Here is a 21,621-nt window from a genome sequence, read left to right on the forward strand (position 1 = left end):
AGAGTCCAAGCTGGGTTTTGCAGCCAGCCCATCATTAATGCTTGAGGAACAAGGAGCAACTTTCTACCACTGGTCTTGCCAGTGAAAGCTGAGATGAGGACTCATCTAGCATTCATGCTGTATCTGGACATAAACTTGGACTAATGCTGTGTAGGAACTGAGCTAAATTTTGAGCCTAATACCCTAGAGTTATTCATCCTTTGTATTTGAAAAGGACCAACGATATCGCAATGTTGGGATTAAGATATAATGTGTTTGACTGTGTCTGATCCCTCCAACACAAGCTCAGAAGGCTCTACCATAGGTCAGGCACATAGCCCATTTGAACATTTGGGATGGAGATGTCTCTAGATTTGCACATCTCATGTTTCCTTTGTGCTACTGCAATTCTGCTTTGCTCATAGAACACAGCACTTTCTTTGATGCAGGCAAGTCATTCTGGGCGATCCTGTGCCAGTGAAGCCTATGTCTCACAATCCTCTAGAGACTGAGGTAGTAGAGGAAATGTTTGTACTTCCATATCAAAGTATCTTTGAAGTAAATATCCCTTTTGGCATCTAGGTGGTGCAGCGGATAGAGTGCTGGGCCTGGAGTCAGGAAGACTCCTCTTCATGAGTTCAATTCTGGTCTTAGACACTTACTAGCTGTGTGACCCTAGGCAAGTCACTTGACCCTGTATGTCTCAGTTTCCTCATCTGTCAAATGAGCTAGAGAAGGAAATGGCAAACCACTCTAAGAAAACCCTAAATGGGGTCATAAAGAATCATACATGACTGAAAACTCAGTAAGAGATGAATTTTGAAAACCTTTCCAAGATTCTTTGATTCTGCAATTTCATTAAAAGAGTAACAGGTTGAATTTTGATTGCCTTACTGGAACTGGTGGTTCTGAAGCACAAAGATCACAGATACTCCCCTGTGCCATCTGTGAGCAGCTGGTCATAAAGCCTATGGCATGCATACCAGATTGGTAGGCGAGGTCTCAGGGCACAAAAGTGATCAAATAGGGCCTGCCTGAAATGGTGTGATGAAAGCCCACATGGCATAAAGTCAACTGGGCGTTTAGCCCATCTGCGGGGTCAGCTTATAGGAAGGCAGTGCTGGGCCGACCCGTGAGGTAAAATTGAGAAAGTCACGGCCATCTGATTGGACCTAGAAAATGCAGCACCTCCACAGTGACATAACTCTGGGCTTTTTCCTTTGTAGTCGAATCACAGAATTTCAGCACTGGAAAGCATCTCAGCGGTCTTGCAATCTAGCCACACCATAACAATAATAGTTAAGTAGCACAGTGAAAAGAGCACCAGGTCTACAGACAGGAAGACCTGAGTTCAACTTCAGCCTCAAACACTTACTAGCTGTGTGACTCTGTTCAAATCACTTAACTTTTGCTTCAGTTCCTTTATGTGTAAAATGGGGATAATAATAGCAGCTACCTCTCAGGTAGGGGAAGATCAGATGAGAGTATATTTGTAAAGCACTTAAAGCAGAGTGCCTGATCCAAAGTATGTGCTGTAAAAGTGTTAGCTACTACTGTTATCCTTTATACAAAATCCCTGATAAATGATCATATAGTTTCTGTTTTAAGACCTTTAGCAACAGGGAGCTCACTATCCACGGAGGCAGCCGATTCCATCTTTAGAGAGCTTTAATTATGGTGAAAATGTTCCTCATATTTAGCTGAATTTATTACTTCTACCCATTGCTCCTAATTTTGTCCTCTGGGACCAAGCAGAACAAGTTTGACTTACAAATAGCAGTCCTTTGAACATTTGCAGACTGTTAGCACGGTCCTGACTATGATCTTATTTTCTTCCATCTTTTACATCTGCAAATAGGACAAGCATGCCATCACTGCATCCATCCGAGTCACGGACAAAACATGCTAAACAAATCAGGGCCAAAGACAGAGAACTGTGTCATTTAGAGGCTCCCTTTTCAGTGACATTTATCCATGAATAAACACTCTTCAAGTCCAGGCAGTCAAGCAGATCCTAATCTTCCTAACTGTACTATCATGCAGTCCCTATCTCTCCCTCCATTTTGTCCACAATGATACGCAGAGAGGCTTTGTTAAAAGCTTTGTTGAAATCCAAATATTCTGTGTCTATACCATTTCCCTGATGCACTAGTTTAGTAACCCTGTTAAAAAAAGGAAATGAGTTTAGTTTGGTATGACTCGTTCTTAATCATCACTTCCCATTCTGCATGCTCATAAACCATTCCTTTAATAATCCATTCTAGAATTTGCTAGGAATTATCATCATCTTCACCAGTTTATAGTATTTAGTTATTTTCCTGTTTTTTGAAAACTGGGATGTTTGCTTATCTCTTGTCCTGAGGCACATTTCCTCTTTGCCATTTTATTATGGTGTTTTTTGGCAGTCATAACTACATAGTCTTTCAGTACCATGGGATTTAGTTCATTTAGACCAGGTGACTTGACTTTATTTATTTATATTAATTCAGTTTTATTTTACTTAAGGTTAAATTCTTCTTCCCTCCCCCACAAATTGAAAAAGCAAGAAAAACAAAACCCATTACAAATATGTATAGTCAAGCAAAACAAATTCCTACATTAGTCATGACCCCCTCCCACCATGTGCTTGCACTTGCATGTGTGTGTGAGTGCATGTGTGCTTGTGTGTGTGTGTGTGTGTGTGTATTTCAGTCTGCCCTCTGAGTCCCTCACCTCTGGAGTGTCTGGAGGTGGATAGCATGTTTTATCATGAGTCCTGGGGAACTGTGACAGTTGGTTTCATTCTGACAGGGATTTATTGAGAGCAGCTGGGTACTTTCTTACCATCTCCTCCCTTATCTTGGGTTTTTATTCTGTCAGTCATTTTTGTTTTATCTTTCCCAATCTGAAAGTCATTTTCCTTCATAAAGAAAACAAACAAATGCAGAGTTGAGTAGTTTTGCTTTCACGACCTCATCTGCTATTACCTTCCCATTAGTAGCTGCAGCTACTGAAAACCCGCCGAAAAAACATCTCACCACTGAAGTCCTTGGTACTATCGAATGCTGCAACATCAGAAACATAGTTTTATTAGTGAAAATGACAGTGAAGCAGACACACCTGAGTACCTGCCTTGTGGCTGTACACTAAGAACCACTGGGCCTTGACATCTCACTTATGGCTGAAGTCTTCTAGATATTGTTTCTCCCTTCTAGAATATGAGTCCTTGAAAATAGGGAACATCTCTCTTTACTATTTATATCACCAGTGCTTTGTGCACATTAAACAATTAATAAACGCTTTTTCATTCATGCTTTTTTTCACTCCTATCCATACCAAGCAGCAGAACTATATCCAGGATGAGGCAACTGGGTCATTGTCCTGGGTGCTGAAATTTAGAAGGGCATTGAGAGTACTTTTAGTCCTTCACTGGCACAGTGAAGGATGAGTTACAGTAATTGATTAAAATAGGAAGCTACCAGATAGTGGTTTCCTCCTTGGCCAGGGAGTTCCTCCCTGTCCCCTTTCCACCTTACCCCAGGCTGAGGCTTTCCCAGTAACAGCCTCATGTGGTAGCCTGGGGTCTTAACAATATTTCCTCCATCCTCTAACATGCATAGAAGTTATATTTAGTGTTGCTTTTCTGAAGAACATTTTAGGTCAGTTGTTTCAGGTGCAAAAATTGCTCCTTCTTCCCTCTACCAAGAAGGAGTTCAGTTACTTCCTTGCTCTTCTTCTTGCTCCATGGGGAACCTGCCTGTTGTTGTCTTGGCATTTATCACATCTCTGATCATGCTGGGGTTTACCTTTCCTGACATTCATCAGGTAACTGCCTTCACTGTCCTCTCTAGTATTAAGTTCTGAGTTCATAGAGGAACTTTCTGAGTTTGAAAAATCTCATCAAGGCTCTTTAGCTACCTTCCCTTTATTTTCTTCACTGGAATAAGCTGAGAATACTGTAGCAAAACCTGGCACTTAATTATATCCTTCTCATGTAGACCTCTTTCTGTGAGTCTTGGGCCACAGAATCCTGCCTATGCATGGATTTAATCATTATTTAATTTAATTAATTTGAAATCTTTTTTCTTAAAGTCTAGGGAGCCTTTCAGATGCTGCCCAATATTCTCTTTCTTATCTATCACAAACTCTATGATGGAATGACCAGTGACCTATCTAAGGTTCTAACATTTCTACTTCTCCCACTTTATTGATCGGAATCAACACTAAGAGAGTAGAGCCTCTCATCATTTCTTCTACCTGTTCAAGAATGTATCAGTTGTTCTGCTTTCAACAAATAACTCAGACAGAAGTTCAGATACTTGGTGTCTCTCATCATAACTGTATCCTGCCTCCTTCCTTGATCTGGGATCTGTATCAGGAACTCATCATCTAATTCCTCTAACTGACCTGGTGGCCTATAGTTAGGGTGGGTCCCCAAAGCCAATTGCTAAATTTTCAGTGTGAACATTTACACTTCTAGCAAAGGCTGCAAATCCCAGCTTAATTTACTGTTTTGTTGATTGTCTAGACTTAAGGAAGTGGTGGAAAAAATGTTAATAACGCAGATTAAACTTAAGTGAGTTGTTAATACACATTTCTCCCTGGAGAGCAGACTATTAAGCATTTACCAGCACATTACTGCCTACAGTACACTCCCACCACTCTGTAACACTTTTTTCTTCCTCCTTCAGCTCTAACTTAATCATGCTACACTTCTTAGTTGAATACCTTATTAGAGTACTGTGATAAGTGAACTCACCTTCCACCTAATCTTCCACTTTGATTGTCTAGTCATGAGAAGCATTCCATCAAGTCTCAGGGATATTGATGAGGTCATACTACTTTCTTTCATTACCATCTTTCACTGACTTTAGTACCCTTGTTCTATGTACTGGTACACAGGCATCAGAGCCCATGAGTGTTACTACTATCCCTTCTGCCTGTCATTGTCTCCTCTGGATTGCTGCATACTTCTGTTTCTCTTCTTCCTCTGTCATACCTTTTGTTTTTCTACTACATCTACTTTAGAAGATGCATGTGGGCATTATTCTCCTTCCTCCTCTCTTATTAATTTAAATTGCTTGTATTCAGATCAGCTGTCCTCTAAAAAAACACATTCATCCTGGTCTTTATTAAATATGCTGCTTCCCTGACACTAAGAAGTCATCGTTTCTGCATCATAAGCAATGGCTGGGCTTATCACTCACGTTCTCCTATTATATAGCTTTGGACACTCAGAGTCTTTTTCTGTTGGCCCCTTCTTCCACCTTCCACCTTCCACCCTCTTGTTCCTTGTGCCCCTGGCTTATATTTTCTTGTTTCTGTAGTGCTTTTCTCTTCCTTGTTTTCCTTTGGAGTCTATTCTTCCACACTTTTGGGAGAACAAATTTAGAGATGGAAGGGGTCTTAAGGATTATCTAGTCCAATTCCCTTGATTTTACAAATGAGGAAACTGAGGCCTAGAATAGTTATAGTATTAGAGTTGTCTGGAGCACTAAGAGACTGATGGATTCACACCCAGGTCCCCTGACCCAAATCCAGGGCCCCTTCCACAATGTAGCACACTTCCTCCCTTCAGTTTTGATCATTCCACTAGTGTTCATTCCACATTAACCTCACAGATATGCCAGAGAGCAAGAAAGCATCCACTCAGCCCTTCAACCTTTTTCTCTAGCAGGGAGAATTATTTGCAATTAATGCATATTTATCTTTTGGTTGTCTGTGGCAGAAGTATCTGCGAGCGGCAGCTTGGCAGGGAGAGACCTTCTGTTTGGGTCAGAGCCCTTAGTCCAGCCCTCCTTGCCAGGAACTAGGACCTCCCTATAGGAAGGGCCCATCTGCTCCTGGCACATACACTGGGCATTCAGGGAGACAGGCAGCATGGACTGTCTCAGACCGGAGATGGAAGTGTACTGATGTGAGAAATAATTAGACCAGAAAGTGACTCTGATTAAATCATAGCAATATTTTTTAAAAAAATGTATCTTTTATTTAACATTCACAAAAGTGAGAGGAAAGTTTTCACTCTGGGACTTCTCCTTTTAATCATCCCTTTTCCCCTCTCAGGGGCTGGGCTAAAATCCTGCCTCTGCTGCGTACTACCTGTATGGCCTTGGGCAAGTCTGTGATCTGGGTCTTAGATTCCTCATTTGTAAAATGAGGGCTTAGGATTTGATGTCCAGAAAATAAGGAATATTGCCATACCCTATGGTGCCTTGTGGAAATAGAGTCCACAGGCAGTTCACCCAACTTGTGGCACCAAAACATTTCTTTAAATCTTTGGCTAGCAGCTGGCACTTTGGAACTGTGGATATTCCAGGTTACTTATATGGACTAAGAGTCTCCAATGATACTGCAACTTACTCAAAGTGTTCATGACATCCATTACCACCTCCATAGGACTCTCTCATAGCACATGTTAAGGGAATTTTTAATTTCCTTTTTAATTTGGGATTCAGGGCCATTCCTACTGTAGTTTGTAATTAACAAAAAGTTCGTTTTAATATTAACCCCATCTGAACAAAAGTTGTCCCATGGGATGTAAAATTTTACTTAAGAAACTTAAGCATTTCTTAGAGAAGGGGCCAGAGGAAGAATCTCAACTGTCCCTGACTCCTTGGTGACATATAAATCCTCCCTCTCAATCTGCCTATTTGTGAATCCTCTAAATACAGTTTAATCTGTAACCTGACTTAGTTTACCTACAGAGTTTTTTTTAATAAAACAAGGTTTGTTTCCTTAGGGGATGTATGAATTTATGACTGTTTAACTAAATTTGCTTTACATTGAAGGAAGTATGGGATTATGGATCTATCTTTTCCTTCACTTTTATGACCCAAGAAGGATATACAAGATATACATGATACCAATATGTAGAAGAATTATCTATCACTGGGATGTAATTTTGCCCACAAGAAGTGTTGTCAGAATCCTCACAGTGGTTCACATTTTCTCTGAAGCCTGAATACCTCTCTATTTTCTGCATTGTGATAATTATATATTTGGCAGCAGTCACTCACCACCTGAACTCAGAAAGGAGATTATATCTCCCATAACACATGCATAGACCACCTCCAGGCCTCTCTCCATGGCCAATGTTTTTGGTAAAACTGTAACATTCTGCTATTGCTACCCCCACCCCTACACACAGGGAGAAGCACATGCATAATTCATCACTGAACACAATTATTTCATACATAGTAAATGCTTAATAAATGTTTGTTGAATTGACTTAGCACGTGTGAGAGCGCGTGTGCATGCACATACTCGTGTGCGTGTGCACACACACACACACAGGTCAGAGCAAGTAATTTAGTGACTTGTTCCCTCCATTGCTTTCTTCCTTCTGACTGGAGACACCTGGAGTGAGCCCACCAGGCTCATAAAAGGACAATTCTTTCTCTTCTGCTCCCCCGAGTCAGCTCTTTCAGTTTTTTTTTCTTTGTGCAGTTCACAACAGGGAGAGCTACAGGATATGTGCTTCACAATATACTTACAATGGGAGGTTCCAGAAAGGTGTTTGAACATTCTTGAGGCTCACATTAGTTGTGTGCACTTGGGACGCGTGGCCAGGCCTCCTTAACTGTTTGCTCACAAGTTCTAAGCTTCTTTTAGGTATATTTCCACTTTCTTTGCATGTATTTTCCCTTAGCTGTTCTTGATCACTGCACAGGATGCAAATGAGTCAATATCATCCCCACCATAAGGCACTGTCATTCAGGAGAGTTTGAGAGAAACTTGCAAAGAATAAAAGTCAATTTGGCTTTGCTTCGTTACAAAGAAAAGTTTTAAAAAAGAAGAGGAGAGTTTGTTTTTTCCGTTTCCTTTGGGCTCACTTGAATGGACGGCTCAGACAATAGCCGTATACATGTTTGTGGTTAGGTGTTTTTTTTTAATGGGGTTTCTAATACCTTTCAGTTTTAGAGCAGAACAAACTCCTTAGAATTGCAACTTAACAGAGGAGGGTTACGGTTCTCCTAAAACCTTGTTTTTAGATCTTTGGATTCTGAATAGGAAATTTACAAAGCACTCATATCTTCTCTCTTCTTTCCCCTCCATCCATTTACACACATGGTAATTAAGAGGCAAAAGAAATATAGTGAGAAATTGAGCTTCAATGGGTGTTTAGGCTGAATAAAACAATCCTAGCAGAGAGCAGAGTTAAAGGCTGGTAGGAACCTTAGCGGTTGCTTGGTCCAATCTTTCTCCTTTTACAGATGAGAAAACTTTGGCCTAGGGAGGTTAAGTAGGTTACCCAAAGTCACAGAGAGAAAGAGCAAGGGTTCAAATTTAGGTCTAAAGCTTCTTCCATTTCATCCTGCCCTAGATATCTTTGCTCGGATTATTTATGAAAGCTCTGGTTCTAATAGAAGCTGTGATGAGGGTCCTCTTTTGGAACTGTATTTACTATTCTGAAGAGAAGGGATTTCATTTGGAAAGTCTCTATCTCTAGATAGAGGAACGTAGCAAGGATATTTTGTCTTCTCTCTTGAGATTTCTAGGGCATTACTGTGGAGTGGAGTGTGTTTTTGAATATAGTTTGGCTTGGTGCAGCATGAACCCCGCCTTAAATCATTAAATGGGTCTCATTTGAGAAGATCCAACCCTTCCTGCATCAACACTGCTGCTGAAGATTTACATGGGTTCTCTTATCTTGTTGGGGTTGGTATTGTATATTCAGAATGGAAGTCTTAAATTACCTGGATGTGTTTTCTTAAATTATGTTTTCCTTATAGGTGCATCTCAGGGGACAGGGCTTCCTCTCTGCAGTTTAGTAACTGAAAGTGACCTAAGAAACCCTACAGTTATGGTTTTCTGAAGGGAGCTGGAGCCTGTGTTGCAAAATAGGCAGTATTACCAAAACCTAAAATAACAGAAGTTATAGCCATGTGAAGTTTCTAAACTTATTCACAATCTTTCCTGAGAGCTATTCATGATCTTTTATGAAGTTTTATCAACTGCCTGACTAGGAATTTAAAAGGCAACTGAGATGCTTCTGCTCCCGTGCTGTACCAAGGTGAATGAGGTAGATTTAAGGAATTTACTGGAATTTAATCCTGGCTTGCTGTAGTTGACTTGGAAGTCAACTCATGCAGGATAGCTGTGCAAAATGGTATGTTTCACCTGGGAAGATTTGTACGAACTGATGCAAAGTGAAGTGAGTAGAACCAGGAGAACAATTTATACAGCAACAGCAATATGGTAAAGATAATCAGCTCTGAAAGACTTAGTAACTGTTTGACATGATGACCATGGACAATTCCAAAGGACTCACAATGAAACATGCTGCTCACCTTCAGATAGAGAGCTGATGGACTCAGAATGCAGATTGAAGCCTATTTTCTTCTCTTTCTTTTTTTCTTTTTGTTTTGGACATGGTTAATGTGGAAATTTATTTTGCATAAAATTTCATATTTGCAATGAGCTTTGTTTTTCTTACCTTCTCAATAGGTATGGGAAAAAGAGGGTAAAGAGAGGTAATTTGGTATTGAAAATAAAATAAAATTGAATTTTAAAAAAGACAACCTCCTTGAGATGAGGATCCAGTCTTATATAAACTATGTATTTGGCTCCATATCCCCAGCCGCAGCAGGGGCTCTGCACATAGCAGGTACTTAATAAATACTTGTTGAATGAACTAACTCAAAAGAAGCACCTGTTTGTGTTTTTCTCTATTTTATTGGTGGGTGCTCCAGGTAGCCATTTCACCCATCCAGCATGTTGGGGCTGGGCTGGATGAAAGGGCAAGACCATTCCTCTGTATCTTTGTAACTAGGTTCTTCCAGTAGACCAGAAAAGGCCTTTGGATTGGAGGCCAGCAAGCCTTCCTTTAGTGTGTAGCATCATTTCCTCAATATGGCAGGAGGTACAGAAGATGCTCAGACATGAGTTTCTTAAAACAGGAGAGACTAGGACATCAGTGCTTCAGGCTGGGCATGGTAAGTGAGAACTTTGAATAAAAAAAGGCCCACTCAGGTCTGTAGGACAGAGTGCTATTTTATACCAGTCTCTAATGGCAGGAAGCAAATGGTTGGACTATCCTTGCTGTTAGTTCTTGGTCAACTCTAATGGTATCTAGCTACATTCCTAGGATGAAATTTAACTTTTTCAGAGTTCATCCCAGGGTGTAGAAAACAATAAGTTTTATTAAGAGCTTTCTAAAATTGGGGCAAGGAAGGAAAGGCTCAGCACTCATATTTACTAGGTGCAGTTGAAGCCTCTCCCTGGGAAATAGGAAAAACAAAGGTATTACAGGGTGGTGTGGTGAAGGCATCTGGAGCAGAGGGGTAAGCCAGACCACATGTTGTATTCTGGTTAGTCTCCTGTTTGTCAAAAACTCTAATCATATAACCAGGTTCCCTTGTTGGGAAGGGAGGTGCTAGGGCCCGGGTGGGAGGAGATGGCTTTGTTGTGTGACCACAGAAGCTGTTACGCACTAATTTCCTCTAGGGCTTGTGATGAAGTCAGTAAACCACAGTGTTTAGCAGGCACTGTTCTTACAGTGGCTCCTCTGTGGTATCTCGACCATGACACACATTTGACATGCCCTTTCCTAGCCCCCTGACAGACTGGGGTGCTCCTGCTTTGCACCATGGACCAAAAAGAAATCCTACAGAAGTACCTGGACGAGGCCAGAAACAAGAAACTCATTCGAGAGGAGTGTGCTAGTGAGTTTCTGGTGAGTCTAATGTAGACATCTCAGTGTGCATGGGATCTTGTGGTCAAATTACCAAATGGCTCAACTGTTTAAGAATTATGGGATCACAGATTTGGAGCTGGAAGAGACTTTAGTGGTCATCTGGTCTAATTGTGGGGTCCAGGCATTAAACAAAAGTAGATTCTCAAGAAAGAGCAAGTTAAAAAATTTTAGCTCCTTTGGGTTGCCTGTATGTTCTTCAGATATTTCCCCCAGGATTTCTGCTTCTTGAATTTTGTTTGCTGTTTCTTTGGACTAAACAGAGGAAATAAACCATTACGGTCTTATAAACAATAATGTGACCTGTACAGGCAGAGTTCTCTGGACAGCTAAGCTGGGGTTTATATCTTAGTGTCTCAGAGGCAGTTGATGTTAAGAGGCCAGGGGCCAGAACTAATTCCTTCAAGTATCAACACTGATGACTTGGCCACCTCTTTGCTCTTAGGATTCCATCAAAGGCTACTGAACATCAGAAAAATTACTTCAAGCAACATTTTCTTCCATGTACACAGATATTTTATTTTAAAATGATTGAAAATTCATTTGTGCTGACCTAAAAGGTCAGCATCTTGGATTTCTTTTGCTTGGGGGGGGCAGTTAGGGGTTGGGGTGTCAGGGAAGATTGAGGTTGGATATCAGGACCAAATCAGTTCTGTTAACCTAGAGTTGTGAGGCAACTCATCTGGGAGAGCTGTGAGTGTCGATTCTGATGTCTATCTACTCACTTGATGCTTTGCATGTACTGGGATGAGGGAGAGAATCGGTGCTTTGCTTTAAAAGCCCAAACCTTCTGGGCTTAGCTCCTCAGTCTGTGAGTTGAGATTCCATCCCACAAGCTCAGTAAATCTTGTAGATACGGCAGTAGCTTAAAGGGAAATAACCTGACTTTGTGGGTCCCTTTGGGATGAAGCTGCTGGAGGAAGGAGGCAATGGGGAAGTTAGGGAACATGTGTCTCTTAGACATGTGCTTTCTCACCCCATGTCTCCTAAGAGGAATAAATCCCCTGACATGAAGGAAAAACTGAGCTTGGAGGCAATGCCACCCCCTGGTTTTAAGGCCTTGTTTTTGGGTGGTGATTAAGTGGAACTCCACTGTTCACTGACTCATCTCCTCCAGTGGAAAAACAGAGCAGCCAGCCTTATCCTGGGCTGTACTGTCTGAAGGTGGTGGGCATGGGGAGTGGGGGATAGTGTAGAGGTGCCAAGGGGAAAGTGGGTCATTTCTAAGAAGTGATAGCCTTTCCATAGGGGCACATTCCACCCTTCTCTGTGGTCTTTATTCTCTCAAGGGTGACTGATTCGAAGTGCTCATATCATATGCCTTTCTTTATAACTGCAACACAGCACAGGGTTTGGCACACAGTAAACACTTGGTAATTGCTTGAATAGCAGCTCAGGTTCTCCCTAGAAATTCTTGAACTGGTGGTAGGATTGTTTTTATTAACCACATCCTCTAGCCCCCAAACCTTCATACACTGCCCCCAACACACATACACACACACACACACACACTCATGTCCATACATACACACACTCACTCTTCACCTATAGCAATTACTGAATCTCACTTCAGCTAATAGCAGAACCAAATACATCAGGGGACTTAACCTTTGGCAAAGTCTACACTTGGTTCTATCTCTACACAGCTCTTGCTGCAGTAGAGAGTGGGGCTGGCTGCTCAAGTCATTCCATATTCTTCATTATATCATAGAGAGTACCTAGGGTCAGATGTCTTAGTGGTCAGTTGAGTCGGGTATAGACCAATGACTCTCAAGCTTTTGCTGAGTGTTATTTGTCAGGGCAAGGTGTCCTAGGGATTCCCTTTCTCACCTGTTCATGCCTGCCACCATCAATAATTCCCCTAAGACAGTGCCCTAAGGAAGCACCTTTCGGCACTTTCCACTTTTATTCCTTGACTTATCCTTTTGTATTGCAGGGAGAGGGGGGGTCACTGGACAGATAGCCAGAGCAGGAGATGGGAATATAGCTAGAAAGGCCCAGAGAAGAGGGATGAAGAATAAGGGATATGTAGCATATTAGATCAGCATGGTATCACATAATGGAAAGTCTGGGAGCACGTGGAATGACTCTGGTGGCCAGTCTAGTTAAAGACAAGTCCTATGCCTACCATTTCCTGGAATTGCTCCCTTTAAGAACCCGGAGGTAGCTTCCTCACCTCAGTCCAGGGCAGAGAGATAACAGGATTCAACTGTGACATTTCTGTTCTAGGCTAGTGTTAGCACCAGAATGGAAACTCAGCCCAGGACTTTTACATTCTAGTGAGTGAGATTCCATCAACAAAGCTTGGGTTGTGTCCTGATGTACAGTACAGTACCACCTTTACTGTTTTCTCCCTGTACTAGTTGAGAAACTCAGGGGAAGACTAGCACATTTGGCTATATAAGGCTTTCTCAGCATTTCCAGAGATGAATACTAAATTGATATAACAGGAACTTGGGGAACAAAATCAGTTTCCCCTCTATTCAGTCTACTTGGGTGAAAGAAAGAAAGAAATATATTGAAAGAAACAAAAGAACAGATCTAGAGAAAAGGACAAAGAGGTCAAGAAAAATAGAAACAGGAAGAAAAAGGGTTGGAGGGAGGGAGGGGAAGAGAAAAAGAAAGGGAGAAAAGTGGGGTAGGGGAGGAGATAAAGTACTCCTCTTAATTCTAGAGCACTTTGGTATTCTTATGGCGCTGATCGCATTCTATCTTGCTTTATAATATTTGCCAATGTCTTCCCTTCTTCATGCCTGCCACCATCAATAATTGTCCTGAGGAAACACCTTTTAGTCCTTTCCACTCTTGATTCCTTGACTTGCCTTTTTATATTACAGGGAGAGGGTCAATGGAGAGATAGCAAGAGTAGCCAATGTCTTCCCTTCCCTACCTCATCTTAGTTGAATGTAAGCTCATTGAAGACAGGGGCTGTTGTTTTGTGTGTCTTTATATCCTCACATAGTAGGCACTTAAAAATGCTTGCTGAATTGAATAAACAATTGGTTATTCTATCTGGTCCATACTTAATAGTTCTGTGACTCCGTGATCACATTTCCTCTAACTATTAACCAAAGGATCGACATCCACAGCTACTGTAGACTCTACCATGATACAATGTTCTAGTATTAAAGTCTCAAAGGTTGCTACAAAGAACTGCATACAACTCAAGGGCCCTGTTCTGAGTATTACCGATTTGGGCTTGGAGTAGTTTTACTCTTTTTGAAGTAAATATTTTACTCATTTTTTCTCCCCTTTTCCTTATCACCCGTTCTTTACCACTTGCTACCCTTGGGTACTGCTCCATATTCCCCCATTAAGGCAGCATTGACAGAGCTGCAGAATAGGATTAAGAGAAATTATTAATAACCAATGATTTGGGGAAATTCAGATTTCCCCCTTTTCCTTTTAACCGCATTTCAAGACCTTAGTCTCTGAGGGTCGAGCTAACCTTCTCCTCCATCTAGACCCCACCCAGATGGTTTGGGTGGGTATAAGTTCTTTTAATAGATTGCCCTAGGCTGGGGATAACTTAGAATTAAATGGCATAATCGTTCATTAGTTCATAAAGTTCATTTAAACAGGCTCAGTCCCTCATTATAGTATTCATTCTCTCATTAATCTCTCAATAATAACTCTCATCAGAGTTGATTGCCATTGTTGGGAACACCCCTTTTCCAATGGACTTATAAGCTGTGAGATAGCAACCTTGATTGTCTATGGTCTAAGAGAGAGATGGTGGAATGATCATCCTTTTACTAAAATGCAGGCATTGTTAATAAAATGATTAAATTACCCAGAAATCATGTCTCTCAAACCTTTTTAAGAAAACCACAGGACTTTGGGCCTAGCTGCAATTGTAAAAGGTGAGGGAATGATAGCCAGGGAAAGCCAAGCAAATCATATGCCCAGTGCAAGATACCATCATCTCATACAATCACAACAACAGCGGTCCATTCCTCATTGAAACAGGTTCAATCAGCCAATAAATAAATACTGATGGAGCACATATGGCCAGCACTATACTAAGTTCTAGTTGGGGGGCAAGGGGGAGAAGATACAGAATACAAAAGCAAAAGCTTTATCCTTGCCCACAAGCAACTTGCCTTGAGAAGGCAAGACCCTATGGTTTAGATCTGAAAAGGACATCTAACACCATTCCTCATTTTACAGACTAGGTAACTTAGAATGAGAGAAGGAGAGTGACTTGCCAAGATCACTCAAGTATAAATAACAGAGCTGAGATCCAGGTCTATCTATTAATCTTTCTACACCACCACCCTGCTTCTCAACATATATATGTATGAAATAATTAGAGAACAATATAGTTTGCCATGTAGTGTTAAATGATGTAGATAATTGGGAAATAAAATGGCATATAATTAAGTGGTAATTGTGCAGTATATGCAATAAATATAATAGGTGTTCAAGAAGAGAGGCATCGACGTAAGATGAAGTCTTCCAGGAAAATTTTGTGGAGCAGAAAGATTGGGTAGAAACTGAAAAAGTTTGTGGGCATCTTATGGAAAGGATCAATATGAACATAGGCTTCCAGATAGGACTGTGCATGGTGCCTGAGCAGAATAATGAGGAGACTGCTCTGATTGGAGCAGGTTTGTGTGTGGAAATTGAGATTATGCTGAATGCTAGACTGCTTGGATTTGATCTAGTGGGTAGAAGTGGGCACTATTATTTTTTTAAATAAAACAAAGGTTAGGAACCATGTTTTAGGGATGCTCAAGACCCCAAAATACCAACATGCCAGGTCCTGCTCAAATGCATTTGACTCAAGCCTTCTCACAAACAAAGACAAAAGTTTATTACAGATTTGCCATAATGGGTAGTCTTAAGAAATCTCACCCTTTGTGACGCTCGTTTTCTGGTCCACACTTAACAATTCTATGACTTTGAGATCACATTTCCTTTAACCATTAACCAAAGGATTGACATCCACAGCTACTGTAGAGTCCACCATGATATAATGTTCTAGTATTAAAGTCTCAAAGGTTGCATACAAAGATCTGCATACAACTCAAGGGCCCTATTCTGAGCATTATTGAGGTAGATGGAATCTGAACACCTTCATGGAGGCAAGATGAAACTCATATACAGGATGATGGTGGGAGGGATCTAGGCTGGTCCTGGTGTGATGGGAGGGGGGCTTTAGGGAGGGTCTTGAGGAGGAGTCTAAGGAGGAGCTTGATGGGACTGGGATGAGGTCAGACTCCAGGAACCAAGAGAATGAGATTAAGGGTGGGAAGAAGCTGAAGGCCACCTGGAGATAACGGACAATGTAGGGCTAGGCTAGTTTAAGGGGAACAGATTTGGGCAGATACACTTTGATAAGATCAAGGGTGGAAACTAGCCAGACAACGGAGGGCTGGGCTAGGTTAAGAGTAACCTAGCCTTGGCAAGAGGAAGCAGTTCTAGGAGAGGAGGGGAGTGGGCAGGTGAGGGGGGAACGAGTGAACCTTGCTCTCATCAGATTTGGCCTGAGGGGGAATACCATACATACTCAGTTGGGTATCTTACCCCACAGGAAAGAAGAGGGAGGAAGATAAAAAAAAAAATAAAAGGCAGGGGGATGATGGAGTGGAGGGCAGATGGGGGTGGAGGTAATCAAAACAAACACTTTGGAAAGGGGACAGGGTCAAGGAAGAAAATTCAATAAAGCGGGATGGGTTGGGAAGGAGCAAAATGTAGTTAGCCTTTCACAACATGAATATTGTGGAAGGGTTATACATAATAATACATGTGTGGCCTAGGTTGAATTGCTCAACTTCTTAGGGAGGGTGGGTGGGAAGGAAAGAGGGAAGGGAATTTGGAACTCAAAGTTTTAAAATCAGATGTTCAAAAACAAAAAAACTTTTTGTATGCAACTAAAAAATAAGATACACAGGCAATGGGGCGTAGAAATTTATCTTGCCCTACAAGAAAGGAAGGGAAAAGGGGATGAGAGGGGAGGGGGGTGATAGAGGGGAGGGCTGACTGGGGAACAGGGCAACCAGAATATACGCCATCTTGGAGTGGGGGGGGAGGGCAGAAATGGGGAGAAAATTTGTAATTCAAACTGTTGTGAAAATCAATGCTGAAAACCAAATATGTTAAATAAATAAATTGCATTAAAATGAAAAAAAAAAGATGAAAAAAAAAAAAAAAAAGAGTAACCTAGCCTAGAGATTTGGGCCTAGCAATAATGAAAGGCTTATGGCCTCAAGGCAAATGCTTCATCTAGTGCAAAGATTCAAGGGGAGTTCAAGGGGGCTCCCACAGTCTAAACCCCACCGAAACAACATGGTTAATATGGAAAATTTTGCATGACTGCACATGTATAATCTATATCAAATTGCTTGCTTTCTCAATGAAGTGGGGAGGAGACAGAGTGGGGAGAGAATTTAGAGCTCAAAATTTTAAAAAACAATGTTAAAATTTTTGTTTACATGTAATTGAGAAAAAATAAAAGAAAAATTAAATGGAAAAAAAATAGCAATCATCTTGGTGGCTAGCAGGACGTGGTTCTAGCACATCCTAGTACCATCTACCTCACAGAATTGCTGGGAGGAAAGCATGTGTAAACCTTAAAGTGCAGTAGAATGTTAGTTCCCTCTCATTGTCACATCTGTAAAAAGGGGACAGAAAGGGTAGAGTAAGGATAGAAAGCTGGCCTTGAAACCAGAAGACTTGTGGTCAAATCCCACCTCTGACACACATTTGCTCTGTGGTCCGGGCTGAATCATGTCACCTCTTGTGCTTTCCATGTAACTCTCTTAAACTATAAATTGCAGAGCCATGGGACTTGCAATGGTAAATGGAGTTTCTTCCCTGGGGGCTCTCTATACCAATGAAATCACATGTTGCTTGACATGTAGTAGACACTTAAAAAATGTTTCTTGATTGATTATCGATTGATCTGCCTAAAGAAAAATTTAAAAAATAAATTAGAATAAAAAATAGCAAACAACCTAACATTTATCAGTGAAAAACATCAAGAGATCAGACAAAATAAGGAATATTCCTTGAACCAGCAACATCTTAGACTATACCATTTATTTTATTTGAGGTCAATGCCTTTTTAAACCATCTTTTGATATTACATTCTCCCTTTTAACAAAGAAAAACAGTTAAACAAAACTGACCACAAAAGTAACCGCTTAAGTGTACATCATAAAGCAGGCATTTAAAAACGGAATCAGAGAATTTAAAACGCAAGCTACAAATGAATGTACAGATGTTTGGGCTATGTCTGCCGAATCCATTTGAAGAAGCCTTCTTTTAAAAGTATAGTTGTATTGAATGCACATGTGTAGATGCTGTTCTGAGTACATTAATCTTATTTTTTTTATTATCATGTCATGTTAGTGCATATTTGTGTGATTTCTTCACAAATTACCATTTCTGCATTTAAACTATAATATACCAGTCCATTAATATGTCACGGCTTATTCAGTCATTCTCCAATCCTCAGACATCTAAATTGTTTCCAGCTTCTTGCTGCTACAAATAAAGAAGTTATAAATATTTTTGTATAGCTAGGTCTTTTTTTTTTCCTTTTCATGATATATTTAAGATAAAAGCCTCACAACTGGGTCCTTGGGACAAAAAGTACAATTTTGTAACTTTTATTTTGCCATCAGATTACGTTCTAAAGAGTTTAGCACTAAGGGATAAGAGACGAATATATTGAGAGAGGGAGAAAGGGAGAGATAGAATGGGGTAAATTATCTCGCATAAAAGTGGCAAGAAAAAGCAGTTCTGTAGGAAGGGAAGAGGGAGCAGGTGAGGGGAAATGAGTAAATCTTGCTCTCCTCAGATTTGACCTGAGGAGGGAATACCATACACACTCAATTGGGTAGCTTACCCCACAGGAAAGAAGGAGGAAGAAGATAAAAAAGGGGGGATGATAGAAGGGAGGGCAGATGGGGGGAGGAGGTAATCAAAAACAAACATTTTCAAAAAGGGACAGGGTCAAGGGAGAAAATTCAATAAAGGAGGATAGGTTAGGAAGGAGCAAAACATAGTTAATCTTTTACAACATGAGTATTGTGGAAGGGTTTTACATAATGATATGCATGTGGCCTATGTTGAATTGCTTGCCTTCTTAGGGAGGGTGGGTGGGGAGGGAAGAGGGAAGAGAATTTGGAACTCAAAGTTTTAAAAACAGATGTTCAAAAACAACAACAACAAAACAGTTTTTGCATGCAACTAGGAAATAAGATACACAGGCAATGGGGCATAGAAATTTATCTTGCCCTACAAGAGAAGAAGGTTTGAAAGGGGGATGGGAGGGGAGTGGGGTGACAGATGGGAGGGCTGACTGGGGAATGGGGCAACCAGAATATATGCCATCTTGGAGTGGGGGGAGGGTAGAAACGGGGAAAAAAATTTGTAATTCAAACTTCTGTGAAAATCAATGCTGAAAACTAAATATATTAAATAAATTTAAAAAAAATAAAAAAATAAAGAGTTAGCACTAGTTGAAAGTCCTACACATTCTCTGAAGCCCTGCTGACACTGATTTTCATCACTTTTTCACCATTTAAAAACAGGTAGTGGCTGTAAGGATTTTCTTGATTTACATTTTTCTGATTATAGGGGAATCTGAAGATCTTTCCAAATGGATATTAACAATTTATATTTCCTTTAAGAAATAGTTTGTCCATTTCTCCATTGGATAACATTTGGATAGATGATAACTAGAGATCAGTTCCTAGACCTGTTGTCTGGTTGCCAGATAACAGCTTGGCTTTATTATAAAATATGAAATCCAGTAAGACAAATCCCTTTCTACGTTTCAACGTGTATTTTGATATGTTATCTAATTGTGGACCATTGGTATTTTGATTAGTGTCGCAGTAAATCTGTAGATTAATTTGGAATGTTTTCCTATTTTTACTCCATCTAACCATAAATATACTTTGATACTCCATGAACATTTGGTTTTATCAATGTGAGTATTCCCTCCAATGATGCATATGTTGACCCACCAAGCCTTCACATATTCTGGAATTCATTCACATACACTCATAAGTTCTTCACAGGTGTCCACCTAACATGGTATGTACTTTGCATGAATAAAAATGGACCACGCATGCCACCCATTGGTAAACTTCTCTCTTGATACATGACCATCCTGCTTCCTTTTCTGGTCATATATCTATTCGAAAATATTCTTAAAAATGAATGGTTTATCCTGTGCTGTCCTTCATTGGTAGCCTATGGCAGCCTTCTTACATTCATCATGCATATTTCTATTACTCTTTCAGTAAAGTATGATTAAGTCTTTGGAGGTTATGGTATTCTATGACTCATGGACATACAGCCACTTAGCAGCACCAGAAATATAATGATGTTAAAAAGATGGGCCTTTGTTTCAAGAAATTTGGAATCACTTAAAGAAAGACACAATTTCCCAAAGCCAAAGCAGCCCATTTTTTTTCCTAATCAATTCTCAGACCAGGGTCTGTCACAGATATATTGGTGGACCGGTCAGTTCTAATGACCACGTATCCAACTGTAGGCAGTGATGGTATAGGCATAGGCACTCTTCTTCTTCACTAGACTATCCACTGGGCTTTTCTTGTGTAGACAGTTAGGCTGACGTCTTTGAGTGATTATGGATCTCATTTCAGAGGCTCTGTAAAAACTGATACATTTATTGCTAGTCAATTTATTTCTCTGAGATGCAGTGTGGTAGAATAGAGAGGCAGCTTCAGAGTCAGGAAGGAATCTAGGTCAGGAAGACCTAGATTCAAGTCCTATCTCTAACACACACTGGCTGTGTGACCTTGGGCATGTTTCTTGACCCTCACAAGTTTCTAAGCAGGTGATGGTCTTTGCTGGTAGTGGGATTTTCCACATTAAAAAAAAAACTTAAGTTTTTGACTTTTTTTTTTATTATAGAGATAGTGGTGAAAAAAAAATCCCTTTAGGTAATCAAACCCATCAACTTTATAATAATTTCTTACATTTATTTCATAACAATGTTCCTCATACACGACATTCTATTTCTGGACTCCTGCTTCTGCTCTGGCTATCCTCCATTTTTGGAAGGCTCTCCCTCCTTTATTGATGCCTTTTAGGTTCCATGGCTTTCTTCAAGATTCAGCTCAAATTCCACTTCTTGGTGGAGCCCCTTCAAGGTCCCTTTTTCTTGTGTTCTGGATCTACGCCTTCCCTCTGAAATTACCTCCTATCTAGTCTGTATATATTTGATATGCACCTAGCTATTATATTGCCTAGAATATAAGGACCTTGAGAGCAAGGATGGTGTTTTCCACCTTACTTGTATCCTTAGCACTTAGCACAGAACCTGGCACATAGTAAGTGCTTACTAAATGCTTGTTGACTGACTACTCTCCATAACAGAGACAGCTCATTTAATTTTAAATTTTTTAAAAAAAATTTATATAATTGAGCCAGTGAGAGCTTAATGAATTGTTTGGTGTGAGATATGGATTAAACTCATTTTTTGACAATCTCCCAACAGTTTTTATTAAATTACAGTGCTATTCTTCAGTGTTTTTTAGATATGAATTTATCAAATACTAATCTCTCCTATATATAGCTTTCAGTTTTAAGATTCTCTCATCTGGTTCATTCATCTATTTTCTTTATTTCTCCAGTATCAGATAGAAGTAAAAATAATTATTACTTTACTGTCCATCTTTATATCTAGTATGACAATTCTTTTCTTGCTTTTCCATATGTATTTTGATATGATGTTATCTATTATCTATGAAGTAGTTATTGGTATTTTGATTAGTATTGCAGTAAATCTGTAAATTATTTTGGAGAATATTAGTATTTTTACTATATTTGCTCTACCTAACCATGAGCAAGGGATATCCCTTCATTTCATCTTAGGTTTTTTATTAGAGGGGTGATGCAAACAGGACTTTGGGAAAATTAATCTGGTAGTGGTATGTGGCATGTTTTGAGAAGAGGAATGATTAGAGGGAGGAAGACCAGTG

At 40.2% G+C, this 21,621-nt stretch overlaps 1 protein-coding gene across 1 annotated transcript in view; it reads left to right on the top strand.

The window, feature by feature from the left end:
- The first annotated feature begins 10,452 nt into the window (after window positions 1-10,452).
- Window positions 10,453-21,621, top strand: part of PTPN22 (protein tyrosine phosphatase non-receptor type 22) — a 73,650-nt gene continuing 62,481 nt past the window's right edge. Inside the window, exon 1 of the mRNA XM_036768971.1 lies at window positions 10,453-10,636. Within this exon, the coding sequence (XP_036624866.1) occupies window positions 10,550-10,636 (87 nt within the window). The 5' untranslated portion in view covers window positions 10,453-10,549. The remainder of the gene's footprint in view (window positions 10,637-21,621) is intronic.

Source organism: Trichosurus vulpecula, chromosome 7, assembly GCF_011100635.1.
Source record: "Trichosurus vulpecula isolate mTriVul1 chromosome 7, mTriVul1.pri, whole genome shotgun sequence".
Classification (NCBI taxonomy): domain Eukaryota; kingdom Metazoa; phylum Chordata; class Mammalia; order Diprotodontia; family Phalangeridae; genus Trichosurus; species Trichosurus vulpecula.